This window comes from Chlamydotis macqueenii, chromosome Z (assembly GCF_036417535.1).
Source record: "Chlamydotis macqueenii isolate bChlMac1 chromosome Z, bChlMac1.mat, whole genome shotgun sequence".
Classification (NCBI taxonomy): domain Eukaryota; kingdom Metazoa; phylum Chordata; class Aves; order Otidiformes; family Otididae; genus Chlamydotis; species Chlamydotis macqueenii.
In genome coordinates, this window is record NC_141593.1 from 1,006,507 (window position 1) to 1,023,435 (window position 16,929).

The 16,929-nt window shown below is 45.9% G+C and overlaps 1 protein-coding gene across 1 annotated transcript in view; it reads left to right on the top strand.

Moving 5' to 3' along the window:
- The window catches only part of MYO5B (myosin VB), a 140,843-nt gene that overhangs the window by 27,668 nt on the left and 96,246 nt on the right, over window positions 1-16,929 (top strand). The window contains exons 2-4 of the mRNA XM_086771518.1: window positions 339-449; window positions 4,017-4,188; window positions 6,070-6,214. Of these exons, the coding sequence (XP_086627644.1) occupies window positions 339-449; window positions 4,017-4,188; window positions 6,070-6,214 (428 nt within the window). The remainder of the gene's footprint in view (window positions 1-338; window positions 450-4,016; window positions 4,189-6,069; window positions 6,215-16,929) is intronic.

The window sequence follows — 16,929 nt, forward strand, 5'->3', positions numbered from 1 at the left end:
GGCTGCCTTTTTTCCGAGGAAAATTAAATTCCGCATTTACCTTGAGACCCTACCCTGCTTTGTCAGATTGGTAACAAAGCAGTGTACACCTTGTCCAGGAGAAACCTGATTGAAAGTCTGATTGAAAATCAGACTTCTGGTCTATAATTTACCTAACGACCTAAAATTAGAATTTTTTTTTTTTCTGAAATAAATTAGTTTTAGCTGCACTGACTTTACAGTGAGTGTGGGATTGTATCCATGGTGAATTAATTTATTTCTGATTTAATTTCCTGAGGTTTCCTTATGTTTAAGCTTTTTCTTTTTTTTCTTTTTTTTTTTGTCTCCTCACTCTCCAGTACACTAGGGTTTGGATTCCTGACCCTGATGAAGTTTGGAGATCGGCCGAAATCATCAAGGATTACAAAGAGGGAGATAAAAGCCTCCATCTGAAACTTGAAGATGAAACTGTAAGCTTTTGAACATCGTTATTCTTTTCTGTAATTTAAAGCTTCAAATTAATGTGTGAAGAAGCCTGAGCCATCTCATATGTTTTAGAAAGTATTTTTAAATGTGTTTTATTGCTTTAGCACTTCCAGCGTTTCCCTGACCGCTCCCTCCCCAGATACTTGTTTTAAAGTAGGTTGCAAGAAAAGCCCTTGACCTCTCATCTCTTTTCATCCCCTGGCAAAGTTGTAATAGTCTGTGATATCAGAAAGACTTTTTTTTTTTTTTTTCCCCCCTAGCAGTGGTATGTTAGAAATAGCAGTTTATGGTTTTTGCTGCTGAGCAAATGCTGGCGGCATCTACTTAAACCCGGGTACCGATGGAAAAATCACATAGAGCGCAGAAGCGACTGCCGTGCAACAGCTTTCTCCACGCCTTTGTTTTTCTCTTTAAGTGTAATCTTGCATAAAACCCTTTTTTCCTCAATTTTTTTTTTTAATAAAAAAAGAAGCTCTAAAAGACAAAATTGAGAAACTCATTTAAATGTAGATGTTTTTTAACAACTGCTGCTTTCAAATGCATGAACAGCCCAGGCTCACGGTGTGTGTGCAGCTGGTGATAAATCATTCCCAAAGCAGGACGGAGGCTGGGGAAGAGCAGCTGCTTTCTGTCCCTTGCAAAAAACTCATGGGTTGGGGTAACAGTGGGGGATTGCAGATGTAGTTAACCGTGGCATTTGCATCATCTGCAAAATTTGGGTGGTTTATGGGAAGGGAGCAGCCATGCTGCGTACCCACCACGAGGTGCGTTTCCTGCACGCAATGTCTGGTGTAGCAAGAAGAATAAATATATTTTTCAAGGAGAATTCCACCTAAATGAACTTTCTTCACTGAGCAGATGAGATTTCTTTAATTGTCTAGAAGGGTGATCTGCTCTGTTGATAAAGGAGTTAGAGGCCACTTTCTCCAAATTGAAAATGCTCTGAGGAGGGTGAGTAATTCACGTCCCCTGCCAGCTGACCATTTCCATTCTGCGGGGAATATTTTCACCCTATTACTTAATGGGAAGATGGAGAACAGGAATGAGACATGCCTGATTAGGCTGTTCGTCAAAACATTTCTTCTTTCAGAGCAGTGCAAGCGCAGGCTGTTTGCAGTACGTGAATGTGCCAGGTTTGCAAAGAACATCGTTCGCGTTGAAATATTCACCTCGTCCACGGCACTGTTGGCTCAGCTAGGGTCAGCTCCACCTGTGCTTGTTGTTTTCTCCAATTTGGTCTTCCAGCATAGGGTAGCTTTCTGAGGGGGATGAAGGACAGAAGATGCTACTCTTGGGGAGGCTTTTTTCCCCTCTATGGTAATACTTCTGGATGAGGAGGTGCACAGATGCCAGCTCATTCACTTGGGAGCACTAGGCACGTTTCTTGTAGGACCCGGAGCCACTCAGCCCCTTGCTTCTTGGTGGGCTCCCTGCCCATTAGTCCTGTGGTTGGACCTCCTGGACTCACCATCCTGCATCTGTCTTTGAGCATATCTTTTCTCTAATGACATGATGCTTTGAGCTCATGATGTAAGCATGATGCCCACGTTGGACATGTTCCCACCATTGCAGCCATTCCATGCAGTGACTTATCCCTGCCTCCCAGTGGCATCAGATGCCACAGGGGTGACTCTTGTTGCAAGTTTTTTACGTGCTTTTTCTCTTGCTCCTGAGGGAACAAGATAGAGACCTTGGAAAAACCAAGAAACAATGCTCAAGCTTTTGTTGAGGGACCCATCATGGGTGTGAAAAGCACTACAGGCTTTGACTCCGGGGCCGGTTTCATGAGTAGCACCCAGCAGAGATGGATGCCTGGGTGCAGGTGGGCACCCACCTCATCCAAAGCAGCCCCTTCCTACTGCTTGTGGTGCTCGGGCTGCCGAAGGACACCTGCACGTATTGCTGTGTGCTGCAACCTCCATCCTTCTCTTCTGGTTGAGATCTTCAGCAGTTTTTGTACTTGAGGGACGAGGGGGGAGACTTGGGTTGGTTTTTTTGTTGGTTTTTTTTTTGGTTTTTTTGGGTTTTTTTTGTGTTTTTTTTTTTAGCTCTTTAATCTGTGTGTTTCCCTGGAAGCCAAAGGGGCTAAGTAGCCCTGCAAGGTCTAACATTTTGTGCAGATGAGTTTAGAGTCAGCAGCATTAAAGTACAAGGAGGTTAAAGGATTACTAGGTGTTGCAGATGGCAGCTTAGTAAGCATGTCACTGTCATGGTGAAACACAGGAACATCTCACTTTGGGGTTCTGCAAGACACCACGGCTTACTGCGGGTGCTCCCAGAGACCCCTCTTTGTGCTCTTCCGTACAAAACCATGCCTGGACCCAGGTCACGCTGAGCTGAAAAGCTTTAGCGAAGGGGAGCAGCGCACGTGTACATCAGACGGAGATACTGAGCTTGCATATCTTTGGGGGTTTTGAAGCTGTTGAAAGCCTTTTGTTCCTGACAGCTGACATGCATTACCCAACTGTTTAGTGCTTCTCTTTTGTCCTCGTGCTTTTAAGTGAATTTTCATGGATTTTGTGGTTTCTGGCTGTACTCTGTATGCGAGAGTAGTCCTTCTGAATGGAGAGCTGATTTTTAAATATCGCAAGGGATCCCTGGTGTGTTTGCCATTAAGATGTGAGACTGAGTGCAAACTCTTGAAAATTGGCTTTGGCAACGTGGAATTGGAGTATGAAACTAGCCTGAGGGTATCAGACGTGCTGTGTGAGCCTGTCCTTGTGCACTTGGGTTGGCTTTTCTTGGGCTGTTTGTGACCTAGTGCCAATGCAATGGCAGTTGTGCCCTTCTGCTTGCTATCTGAGATTCCTCCCTTCTGCTGGGTGCTGAGTGTCTTCCTGAGACACCCCATGAGAAGTAACATCACTGGGATTTTTTAATTTTTTTTTCCCCTGCTGCAAAGGGCAAAAATGACACTTTTTCTTTAGTTGGTGGCTCTGCTGTTCACTTGGGATGAGCCAAAAATAGTTAGCTTATGGGCAGCCATATGCTTCGACAGCGTAACCCGGCTCTTCAGATATTGAAGCAGCAGGGACTGTGACCTTCTCTTCCTGAAGGGGTGTAAGATTTTTGAGTGTAAAAGTAACTTGAATTAAAATTGAGTTGAGAAATCACTCTGATGGGAAGAGTATGGTCTATTTTGAAATGAGGCTGTTTTTCAAAGAGCGTGAAGATGCTTAGATCAGATGAAGCTGTGCCTTTCTGTGTGGTACCTGTCACCGCTCAGAGCTGGCTAAAGGCTGTTTGCCCCAAGGCTGACCTGAAGCCAACCCAAGTATGCTCACGTTGGTGCTTGTGGACCATTTGTGTCCATCAGGACCATCTGTTGGCCAGTCCCAAGCCATTTACTGGGGGGATGTCCTGTCTCCTGGCAGTGTGAGACACCAGGGCCGTCCAGGTCCCTATAACATTTAACCTAAAGGGGTTTCATTCCCATTAGAGCAGGAGGTGCAAGTGTTGACCTTATCAAGCTGAAGTTATCCTTGGATTGTAAGACATTAAAGGAGTCATTGGATTTTGTGTTCTCATGTTCCTCATGTGTGTCTCTTCAGCTCTACGAATATCCTATTGACCTCCAAGGAAATGAGCTGCCTTTTCTGCGCAATCCGGATATCCTAGTGGGAGAGAATGACCTGACGGCCCTGAGCTACCTGCATGAGCCCGCAGTCCTCCACAACCTCAAAGTCAGGTTCCTCGAGTCCAACCACATCTACACGTACTGTGGTGAGTGTCCAGGCCGCATGTTCAGCTCAGGTCAGAGCCTGTCCACGTGGAATCCCCTTGAGGACACAAGCCAGAGGCTGTTGCACGAGGAAAGTTTGGGGGCTGTAAATTTGGGATGGGTGGGAGACACGAGTGTGTGCTGACAAGCGTTAGGTTGCAAAACCAGAGGTGGTTTTTGAGGGTTGGTGCCCTATGAACTTCCCGAGCTCGTGGTCCTCTTGGTAGAAACTCCTTGTCAGATGAGTTTGACACCAACTTGCCATGTGCTTGATGGTGTGAGGGGGAAAAAAGTAGGACCTAGCAAACCACTGGAGAACAGCAGCCAGAAAGATGTGGTCCAACTGAGAAACACCCATAGCAGATTTTCCTTCTGAAAGAGGTGAAAACTGTGCTGTAATGTGTTTATGATGGAGATCAGATCAGTGGGATTTGGTGTCCTAGAAAATTGCACAATTTATCCATTCATGAGAGGTAAATCTTTAGTTACATTGCAGAACAGCAGACAATAAAGATATGCTGTTAGTGTTGGTGCCAAGTGTTTTGTTTGTTGGGGTTTTTTTGTGGGTTTATTTATCTATTTATTTATTTATTTATTTTCTGCAAGAGAAACTCCTTTCTGGAGAAGTTTCCATCCAGCATTTTAATGATGCCCCCAAAAAAATAGTTACCAGTGATAGAGATCAGCTGTTTGTGCACAAAAATCTTGCTACACTACTGTTGTCTGCCTTTTCTTGATGACTTTCGGGTCATCTTACTGTTAAATTCTACGTAGGAGGAGGGCAAGTGTGAACCTGGGTTTATCAGGGAGGGTGACCTGCCATAACCATTGAAGACAGCAGTTACCTGTGAATGAGTGGCAACAAATTGCAACCTAAAAAAAACCCGAAGGAGGCAATTCAGCTGTTTTTATTCACTTGCGTTGGAGAATACTGAGTGTTGAACCCTCTTGCTGGCATTCAAGATGACCTTGCTAGTGGTGATGCAGGATAACGTTTCTCTAAGCAATGAGTTGCCAGATGTCAGTGAAATCCATGGGACTGTTTGTGTGGCAGGGTTAAGGCTGGTATGTACAGCTAGATTAAATGTGCTTTACTGTAATTTGAGCATACCTGAGCCCTGAATCGGCCGGGCTGGGACCACAGCACCCGCTCCCACCAACCACGTGCTCTCTGGAGCTCCTTACAAGAACAATTTAAACCTGCAAAACCTGAACTTTGGAGGTGGAACTTGTGAGTGCTTTAGTTTTGCAGGGTGCAGACTGATTCCCTCAAGCACACAGGTAGAACTGTGTGTGGCTTTGCCTGTCATTAATTCCTGGGCTCACTGCCTCCTCCAGGCAGGCACGGCCTTCCTAGACCTGGAGAGGAGACAGACATTAAAGCTTTAATGCAGGCTCTGGCATTCCTTTCCTGTGATTTATGCGTTTTGTTTTGATTCGAGTACATTCTTTGTTATGAGCTTTTACTCAGAATTTAAGTTGGGGAAAATCCAGGATGTTTGTTTGGATCTAGCAGAGGTTTGGTTGCGTAGGAGTTCCCCTCTGAAGTGATGGCTCAGGCACGGTTTAGCTCTTCTTCTCACTCCTCCTGCAAAGTCTTGCTTCACACGATGAAGATTACTATATTTTTGCTCTTCTCACTGGTTTCATTTGCCTCCTCTGTAGCTGTAGTGGAGCTTACAGCCTTGCTGTCAGAGCATAGCACTTGGAAGGAGATGCTGAGATAAGAATTAGGAGTCCTTCCCTTCTCATCCTTCCTTTTTCTTCAGACATTGTACTTAAAAAAAATAATTTATCAAAACAACTAGCAGAAGCCCTGAAAATCCTGAAGTATTACCTCTGTGATTGCTTTGTAACATATCTGTCTATTTATCTGTTGGAAGGTATTGTACTTGTTGCCATCAATCCCTATGAGCAGCTGCCAATCTACGAGCAAGATGTCATCTACGCGTACAGTGGCCAAAACATGGGAGATATGGATCCTCACATTTTTGCAGTGGCAGAGGAAGCCTACGAGCAGATGGCCAGGTGAGTGGGCACTCAGTCAGTGGGGTCAGATTGAACTCTTGGAGGCAGGCAAAGGTCCAATTAAATATGGCAAATATGGGATTAAATTGAAGCCGTGGAAAAGAGTGTGAAGCTTCCGCATTTTAATCTCCACTGAGAATACAAGGTCTCCTATTGTACTTTTATATCTCTGAATTGGTATGGTATCTCTCCATCTTGGTGGCTGTCTTCACCCATGAATGCTGTAGCTCTGTCCCTCTTCTGCAAGGTGCAAGACTTGGTTGCTGTGTTAGCCTCCCTCGCACAGTGCAGAACTGCTTCACACTCCTATCTCTTTGAGGTCAGGTATTTCTAATTAATTCTGCTTACTGAGTTGACCCCATTATCGGCTGCGGAGACTGCTGGGCAGGCTGCGCTGATGGGGGTCTCTGTGCTCATCAGGAACTCACAGGTTCGGTGCAACGGTTGTTCAGATTGGGGTCCTTCTCCTGCTGCTGGTTGGATTAGTTTCCTGGAGGAAATTCAAACCACTCTGCAAATGTACTGTTTAATAGCTTGCAGGAAACTGCGTTTCAGATTGTTTGGTGAGATAATCAGGCTAAGCCCAGGAGCTAGTGTTGGTCCTTTTCATGGAGACACTGTGATTTTGAGTGAGGAGGTAACTGGTGGATACTGGGAGATATTTACGGGTCCTCTGAAGCCATCTCTTCGCCAGATGAATGCAGTGTGAGTTTTGGTTGATTTATTTCTGTATTTGTTGTGTTGCTGGGGACAGATGCAGGATTTTGATCTTACCAGATAAGCCATCATCTAAAAGAGAATTTGAGAGGAAGCTAGAAGTTGTTGCACTGGGAATAATTTTATTATAGCTGTCTGAATTCGCACAGAGTGTTTAAATTTGCTTGTGGATTAGCTGTGATTTTTGTTCAGCCCTGGCTTTTAATAGCAAGAGTAAGCACTGAACCCTTTACCATGGATTTCGATTTGTTTTCTGCTGTGCGTTGGCTGTAAGTGGTGAGTTAGGATGCGTTTCTCATCAAAGACGAGCCAGAGTTCAATCCCGAAATGCATCTGGAGGAGCATTGCTGTGGGCAGAGAGATGGATTGTACCCGAAGTGACTCCAGCCTGCAGTTCAGACCACCTGCAAGTGGCTTTCAACAAAACCACTTTGGGAAGAATTTAGAAATTTGGGGAGCTGCCTATAGAATGAGGAAGGCTTAGGACTGTGTCCTTGTTTTGTGAACCCAAGCTGAGCAACAAAGATGCATGGAAAGATGCTGAGCAAGAAAGATGCATGGTTCTTTCTAGGAGATTGTCAGGGTTTGACCTACGTGGCCAGGATGCATGGATTTTCTTGGGCGTGTGTCTAAAATACAAGGCAACTGCTTGCTTTTTTGCTGAAGTTTGTGCTGGGGAAGACTTGGTGATTTTGACAGCCACCTGTGATTGATAACTGCGGTCTGTGGTTGGCTAGGACTGCTCTGTCTGCAAGGGGACATGGAAATAACCACCTTCAGAGCTTTTAAACGAGACGCCCGCTGTTCAGTGCTGCCCTGGTGCTCTCTATCTTAGGCTGGTATTACGGTAATTGCAGAGGGATTCAAACGGGACTGAGAGGAGATTGTGTAGCGGATTGTAGGAATCTGCCTGGTTATTTGAAATGTGCCTTAAAATGTCGCACACTATATTTTAAATCTGAAAGCTTCTAGGTGGACATTGTGTTCACAGTCTGATCCGGGCTTTTCTCTCTGCAGTGCTGCAGGGAGAGTGGTGGAGCTGCTTGAGCAGGGTGGGTGATGGATGTAGCGTGTTGGACAGGACTTTTTTTTTTCTTTGAAGTGAATTATGGACTCTGCCAGATGCCTCCTGTCTGAAGCTCTGCTTTAGGCAGTCTGGGTGTATGTGAGTGTGGTGGGACACGGGTGCTTGCACAGCTCAGCCGTCAGGATGGAGGTGTGTGAGTGTGATAAACCTAAACTGGTGCAAAACCAGTCATTTTGCAGTGTCTTAGCTTTTAAATTATTACATTATGTCTGGTGCATCCTGTAGACCAGGAATAAAACTCAGACCTGCAATCTCAGAGGGTCAAACTCATCATGTGGCTGAGAGCAGGAAACCAGTCTCTGGCTGGTTTCCCTGGATTTCTTTCTTTCTTTCTTTCCCTGGATTTCTTTCTTTATCTATAAAGGTATATGCATATATAAGCTTACACATTTTTTTAAAAATGTATTATTCGTTCTAAAAACAAATAAAATGAAAATCACATTGTGGAAAAGTGAGAATAATAATGCAGACATGCATTTTACTTTAATTTCCCTGGTTTGTTTTTTTTTTTCAATGAGAGTTTTCTCAATGTGAGCAAGAAAATCAAACAGGTAGAACAAACTTTCTCCATAGAAGATTGCTTGGAAACAGCTGATGTTATTTGCAACATCAAGGAAAAACATGCTGGTAAATAACTCACTGGAGCCACTGAGCAGTCGCTGCTGTGTGAGCTTGTCTGGTGTTTGGTGGAGTGTCATCTCCAAGTTTTGCAAGAGTGGGTTCATTTTCATGCTTTTATATATGGCCGTGGGATAATCTTCATGCAGTTTCTGTGGCAGAGCAGAACTTGATTAGCTGACTCTAATTAAACTGCTTCCTTGAGATCAGACACTGCACTGGGGTAATAAACCCTTCAGAAAAAACGTTACTGAGATGGTGCTTGAGACTTTTTTGGGGGCTGCAGGCAAATAGTACAAACTTGGAGTGAGTGTGTGAGCGGGCTGGTGGTGCCAGCTTCTCCCTTGCTGTGGGATTTCAAGTGGCGACGGTCCTTTGAGGGGAAATGTTTCATGCTTTTCATGAAGACTTGGATATAAAGAAGGCTGCAAGGTGTGTCATGTTTTTATAGGACAATCAGAGCAAGAACATAATCGGGAAACATGAAGTCCCCTTGAATAGCTCTTCTCTGGTGCAGAAGGCAAGGTCATATATATATATACATATAACATAAATATACACATATGTACTATATTATATATGATATAAAATACATAAAATGTGTGTATTTTAGCTTTATTTGTGGTCCAGAGCACTCTGGGAAGATGCAGGGGAGGTGACTCGACAGGATTGGCATGTAAAACTGCTTACAAAAGTGCAAGTGATTAAAATTCATATCTGACAGCCTCTAATTTTTCTGGTGACCAGCTCTTTAGAAACTGCCTGCATACCCAGTGTGAGACTAAGCACACTCAGTTCATTGAGACAATATTGTTTGGGGCAAAATACTGTGGAGTTCATTTGCTCCAAGTGCTGCTACTCGAAGCAATGGAGTCAGGTATTGGGGTGGCAGAAGGATGGATCGTTTAGTGATTGCTGATAGCTGAGGCTGTGTGGTTGGAAGCAGTTTGTGCTTTGGGACACACATTCCGTGCAGGGCAATGCCACCATCTCCTCCTCTGGCGTTGCTCTCGGTCCTCCCGATGACACCAATGCGAGGTGCATTGGGTGTTGAGTGTTTACACTTTTGGGTGCTGCAGAAGGCATTTGCGCTCCAGAAAGCGGGCTGGAAGCTTTGGAGGAACATCCAGGAATCCCTTGGAGAGCCAACACAGCCACCGGTGCCCTGGCTGATTGCTTCTTGCTTTTCTTAGAGGGACAAAAGATCCTTTGTGCGCCCAAATCCCAGCAATGGCTCCAGTTTCTTTGTGTGCCATTACTCTGGACAGAAGCCTGGAGTCCAGCAAAAATTCCCCTACAAACTTCGTTTCTGCTGAAGTCAGCCCAACCAGCAGCTTTCCACGCATGAGCAGGGCTTGTTTCTCACTGCTCACCCCGACCCACGTTCCTCTCAATTAAAATGTCCTGTTAGTTGTTGCCAGCTCCATGGAGGTGACAGAAATTTTCACAGGGACAGTGTGACACCGACTTCCCATTCCCAGCCTTTTGTGCAGAAACTTACAGTGAAAAAGATGTTGGGTAACAAAGCCTCCGAAGAAGTGTGTGGACTGGGTGACAAAGTGCTGTGCTTTTTCTTTAGTTGTGCATCCATTGGGCTGATGCCATAGCAGGTGCATGATGTCTGCTAAGCTGTTGCGTGTGGTCAGAGAAAAATGTCTTGATCTGATCTGTTTTGATAGGACAAAGTGTAATGATTTTAAAATAGAGGGAGATGGATTCAGAGTGGACATCAGGAAAAATTTGTTCACGCTGGGCGCGGTAGAACTCTAGCCCAGATTGCCCAGAGAGGCAGTAGATGCCCCATCCCTGGAAACGTTCAAGGCCAGGTTGGCCGGGGCTGTGAGCAACCTGATGTGGTTGGAGATGTCCCTGCTCCTGGCAGGGGGGTTGGACTGGGTGGCCTTTGAAGGTCCCTTCCAACCCAAACCATTCTGTGATGCTACGATCTATGTATAACTGCTAAATTGGAAATGCAGAATGTTTTAATGTCCTCCTGCAAAAGCATGAAAAGGCTCTGCAGACCTTAACTGACCCTTGCAATGTTGATGGGAAAAACCTGTTCTGGTAACCTGTTGGTTGGACTGCAGTTTTCTTCTTCCCAACATGAGGATCTCCTTGCAGTGTTGTTGGTATTTTACTTCTTCTGCAACAACTAAGAAGTGCAAGGGTGATTTGGTGGATGAGTTCAGCTTCTGTGTATCTGCAGCAGAGGTCTCACATGTGGCTTAGTTGATGCTGGAGAACTGCCAGTGTCTGGGATTCAAACCAGGGATTGCACCTGTGGTGTGATTCCTAAATTACAAGTTGTATGGAAATAATCTGTGTCTTGTAGAGTTGCAGGTGCTGGTCGGGCTGTGCATGGCCACAGCTACGCTCTTTTTTTGCTGTGCGGTGCAAGGCTGGAGCTGGAAAAGAGCAGAAATTGTGGCACCAGTAGAGGTAGGGAGGGGTATGGGCACGGTGGGGGATGTCGTTTGATAGCATTTCAAATCTCAGGCTTTACAAGAGGATTTAAAACCATACAATGAGAGAGCGGGTAGGAGTTAAGAGAGATTAACCCCCGACAGAGATGCAAGAGGAAAAAGACTGGCACAATAAATAAGCTGAATGCTGTGTGACATTAAAGGCAGGGAAGAGTTCAGGTCTCCTGGTGAATGGGGCTGGGTCGGGGGTTTGCAGCAAGCTGCGGGGACCGGTCCGTGCTGCAGCTCAGCTGGGCTTTGCAGGAGGTATCTTCTCAAAACTAAAACAGAGTCAGAAGAAAGAATACTTAATAGCCTTGGATTTGGGAAGGGGAGAAACCGAGGGAGATCTCTTCTTTTTGGAGTTTGAGGTGGGATAGGGAAGAGGGGAAAAGGTTTTGGAAGAGCTGGTGCTGGTGTTAGACTTCAGGGTTTGCAAAAGCAGTGGGATGCAGCTTCTTCAGGGGTGATACAACAACAGCGAAAAATATTGGAGAGACTCAGGGTAACATTTCCCAAGAAATGGAGGAGAGACTTTCTAGTCTTACTTGCTCTGCTATGGGAGAGGACAGAAATGCTGTGTGGATAGGTGACCAACTAAATGATCCTCTTTTTTAGTTTCCTTTTTTTTTTTTTCCCTTTTTGGCAATTTGGAATGAGAACCATGCTATTTGCTGGCAGCTTTAATCATAAATGAGGCATCCCTTGTAGAAAAATCATAAATACTCATAATGGGACAGCACTGGCAGGGGAGAGCTTAAGGTACAGAAAGGTCAGTGCTCGACTAAGAGTAACGATGGTGTGTGAAATATCACCGACTTGGAAGGAGTCATAATGGGCTATATCAGACACGTAATTACTGCTGTGGTGCAGGAGAACTGTTGGAGCTCTGAGGTGTGAAAACGGTAACACCAAATACCATTAAACATTCAAAATGATGTTTACGAGCATCGTAATTACACCAGAGCACAATGACTTGTGATTGCCCTTGTGTACCTCTTAGCCACGGCTTTCCAACCCACATTCTTGGTGAAGTTCTGGAGACCAAAGACCTTATACTGACCTTTCAGTACCTAAAGGGGGCTTATAAGAAAGATGGGGAGAAACTTTTTAGCAGATGGGGAGAAACTTTAGTCCTGTTGCGCTAGGACAAGGAGTAATGGTTTTAAAACAGAAGGCGGCAGAATCAGACAGGATATAAGGAAAATTTTTTTTTTTCAATGAGGGTGGTGGAACACTGGAACAGGTTGCCCAAAGAGGTGGTGGATGCCCCATCCCTGGAAACATTCAAGGCCAGGTTGGCCGGGGCTCTGAGCAACCAGATCTGGTTGGAGATGTCCCTGCTCCTTGCAGGGGGGTTGGACTAGATGACCTTTGAAGGTCCCTTACAACCCTAACGATTCTATGATTCTATGATTCTCTACCTTGGGATGGAGAGCCCAGAAAGCGCACCCAAAAGTGAATGGTCTCATTGATTTCTGAAAATCTGAGGTTTTCGTAATTTGTGTCACTGTAACTAATTTGATTGTAGTATAGGGGTTTTACAACCATGGCTGGTGACGGTTGAGGTGATGAAGGTCTGTAGGAAGGACCTTCTTTCTGGGACTGTCATAGGGTGGAAGAACAACTGACTGGTCCTCCTGATGCCCACAGGGCTAGCATCTCACAAGCTTGTGGAGAAGAAAGCCAGCATAATTCTTGTCTCCATGTGATCCTTTTTGAGAGGACACAGTGTGAAGCCTTCTCCATCTACAGGGCTGCAGTGCTCCACAGGGGCCAGCTGCTGCTTATGGGTGGCTTGGGTTGGAGCCAGGGATGCTCTGCGGTGCCATCCCATTGCAGAAAAGAGCATCAGGGTGCCAGAGAGCTGATAAAATTGGCCAGGTGCGTGTTTTGCTCTTGTTAGAAGCAGCGCACAAAAGTGTTGCTGACATTGTTTTAGTGTGACCGAGGAGTTGTGGTGCTCTCCAATGGGGTATGCAAAGCATAAATCCCGGGAGAAGGTCATCCTTCCTGCCTGCCCCCAGGAATTCACGGGAAGACTGGAGACAGCTCAATGTTTTACAGAAACCGACTATATAGCAACTTGGAGTACATAGGATTTTCCTTGCTACTGAAGGGTCATTTCCAGCTGACTGCACAAAGCAACCCAGGGAGAAAGTACCTTAATGAGCTGGGACCAGTGGGACTCCCGCTGTGCTTGCAGGAGGAGTAACTGGTTTGCCGAAGCATCGCGTAAAAACGCTCTGACCTCTGCAAAGGCATCTTAATTGCTCCGTGCTGTTTGATCTCAGCATCAGAAATGTCGGACTGTTACGGGTTTTAAATAGTGTTGTACAGAGGGAAGGTAACGCTTTGCGCCGGTGGTGACAGCTGCAGAAGATACGGTTAATTTGCACGTTACCTCTGCTTTGAGCATCATATGCGTGCTCATCCTTTCTTATTCAGGGTCAAACTGACCCCGAATAAGAAACTTTTAGGCTTCTTCCCAGCAACTGAGAGGTTCAGTTTCTCTCTGGCTTCTTGCTAAAACCCAGGGGTGTGAGTGCAGATGGACTCCGAAGCTGCGTGGGATGAACCCTGGCGTGTTCGTCACGCCTGGTGCATCTTCTCAAGTAAGACCCTGGATGGGCTGTGCATGACCTGATATCCCCCAGAGACCTGATATCCCCCAGAGACATCTTTGGCATTGCTGAAGTGCGATATTGCTGTCTTCTTTCCCTGGTTTATTGCGTTAAGGTGCAATGTTATCTTTACAGTTGTGATTATACCGAGGTGGGGAAGGGCTACAGCAGCTCTGGGGCAGTTCTGGCCAAAATGTCTTCTGGAGCTGTGGTGTGGCCCATGTGGGTGTAGGTTGTTGGTGAAAAATAAGTCATTCTTCTCCCCCATCAGTATAAACCACTGTATAAAAAGAATCATCTACCTCCAAAAATATAATTTAGAAAAGAGTTGTATAGGGTAATCGATGCTATTTATGAAAGACATAGTGTAAAAAAAAGACCCAGATGAATATATAGCACTTGAAAAGCCATCCTGATGTTGCTGCTGGCTTCAGCAGCTGCAGCATAAAACATGCATTTGCCATAGATATTTGATAATGCAAACAGAAAGTGTGTCCTTAAGCACTGTTGTTCAACGGGATGCTAAATAACATCGTCTTGGGTTTCTCTCAGGGAAAAGCCTAACTAGCCCAGCCTTGTGTTTTCGTATTTGTTGACTGACGACGCCAGACGTGATATTCTAAAAACCCCCATTAAAGCAAACGAGTAAAACAAGCTGCCGCCGCTCTCAGCAGCGACGCTGCTCCAAGTTCCAGTTATCCCACAGAAATGGGAACGACTCCTGGCTTTGGAGGTTGTTTCAGAGGCTGCAACGCTCCGAGTTTTATCTTCACGATGTGCAGCTTCTCGTTATTCATTTGAAGGCAGCATTAGGCAACCTGTTTTTCATCGCTATCGTTAGCACTTAGGGGGATGCAATCCAGTGGTCATTAAATTATTGCACTCTTATGCATCGCTAACGACGCGATGTAATAGCTATTCTCATTTTTAGCCTGCGCAGCATTGTCAATACAGAGGTGTCTTAGAGTCTGTTGTGCATCGTGGCTTTATGGGTGTTCTTGTTGTGGTCAGGCTAAATTCAAGCTGCAGTACTTAAAGCATTTTTAATCTTCAGATTGCTTTATGAACACTAATCCTCCGAGCGCCCTGAAAGAAGTAGGTTAAATATGATTTCTGTGGTGGAAATGCAGAGAGACTCATTGACTCGTTCCACGACGCAGAGAATTAGTGTCGGATCCGGGATTAGAGCTGGAGTGACCCCTGATCATTATTCACAGGGTCTGGCTCTGCCCTCCTCTGCTTTGGATATTTTTCCCCTCTCAGAGGAGCTGTGTTTTTAGTGTGGCTGGTTTTGCTCTCACTGCTGAGATAAAAATGAAGTTGTGCAGTGATTTGCTTAAGCTGCTGGTGCCAGTGATGGTTTTCTGAAGGGATGACTGTGAAAACAAGTCCTGTAAGTTCTAGGTCCCTTCTAGTGGTTTTGTATTTACTGCTCTAAAGAAAGCTGAGATTGGAAAAATTCTGACTGTGATTTAGTTCTGGAGAAGATTTGGGCTGTTTGTCTTCAAATGATCCTGCTTTCAGTGTTGGTGAAGGCTAAGGATCTTCAATGTCTACGTGTGCACTGAGATATCTCTCTCCCTTCTCGTCAGACAAGGAGGTGATGGGAACCATCACTGTCTTTGGATTCAACCCCTTTGCTGTTGCCATGGCTTGACCATCCCCTTTCCAGCAATCAGGAGTTCCCAGCAACGTTCAGCCCTGACTTAACCGGGTGAATTGATGGGAAATCATGTATTACAATCCTAATGCCATTCCCACATTGGAACACCATATGGTGCCTCACCTCTGATGGCTCTGATGCAATCAAAATGGGTGCAGCTCTTAGTACCGCTGGAGAGCTGCCTGCGGCTGGGCAGGCCTTAAGTTTGAACCTTTTCACACCTTTTCCAGGCTATTTGGAGGCACCTCTGAGGGTAGCGGTATTCTCTGCATTGCTGTGCCTGCCACTGCCTCTCTGGGCAACCTGGGGCAGCGTTGTACAACTCTCAGTGTAAAAAATTTTTTCCTAATATCCAATCTAAATCAGCCTCCCTCTATTTTGAAACCATGACCCCTTGTCCTATCACACCAGGCCCTGCTGAAGAGTCTCTCCCCACCTTTCCTGCAGCCCCCTTTGGGCACTGGGAGCCGCTCTCAGCTCTCCCCGGAGCCTCCTCTTCTCCAGGCTGAACAGCCCCAGCTCTCTCAGCCCGGCCTCACAGCAGAGCTGCTCCAGCCCTCTCAGCATCTGCGTGGCCTCCTCTGGACCCTCTCCAGCAGCTCCACGTCCTTCTGATGTTGGGGGCTCCAGAGCTGGACGCAGCGCTGCAGGGGGGTCTCACCAGAGCGGGGCAGAGGGGCAGAATCCCCTCCCTCGCCCTGCTGCCCGCGCTGTGGGGGTGCAGCCCAGGGTGGGGTTGGTTTCTGGGCCGCAAGGGGCCCAGAATGTTGCCTTAATAAAAAAACTGGTATCTGTTAGACTTTCACACCAGATATAAGGAAGAAATTTTTTACGCTGAGGGTGGTGTCACACTGTCCCAGGCTGCCCAGAGAGGCGGTGGGTGCCCCATCCCTGGAAACATTCCAGGCCAGGTTGGCCGGGGCTCTGAGCAATCTGATCTGGTTGGACATATCGCTGCTCCTTGCGGGGGGTTGGACTGGGTGGCTTTGAGGGTCCCTTCCAACCCAAACTATTCTCTGATTCTATGGTATTTTTCACGTATTCTGAGATCGCCAGTGACTGCCTTATTTGTTTTGCTGGGCTGGATACCTTGTCCATCGCTTGCTGTGTGTGTGGCCAAGGGAGAGAGTCTTGATGGGTATTGCTCATAATATGGCAAATCTCAGTAAAAAAAGACATCAGTTACTCACCTGCTTAGCAGCTTATGAACAGGTATTACTAACACATTGAAATAGCAAGGAGAATCAAACTTTAATATTTTACAGACAAATGACAGTCCATAAGCTGTATCAGATGCTGCTGGCATTTGCAGCCTTCAGCTTTGGAGGTGCTGTTGCCCCTCACGTTGAAGAAACAATCCTAGATTTTGTTCTGGTTGAACTAGTGCACCTTGATGGCTTTTGTAAGCATCCCTGATGGTTGGAGGCTGTAGCTGAGATGATCATACTAGTTTTCCAAGCTGTTGATCTTCCCAGCTAGCATCTCAAAGTGAAGAAACAAAGGTACTGCAGACCTGTGGAGGTGAAGGTTGGGGTGTTGCATCT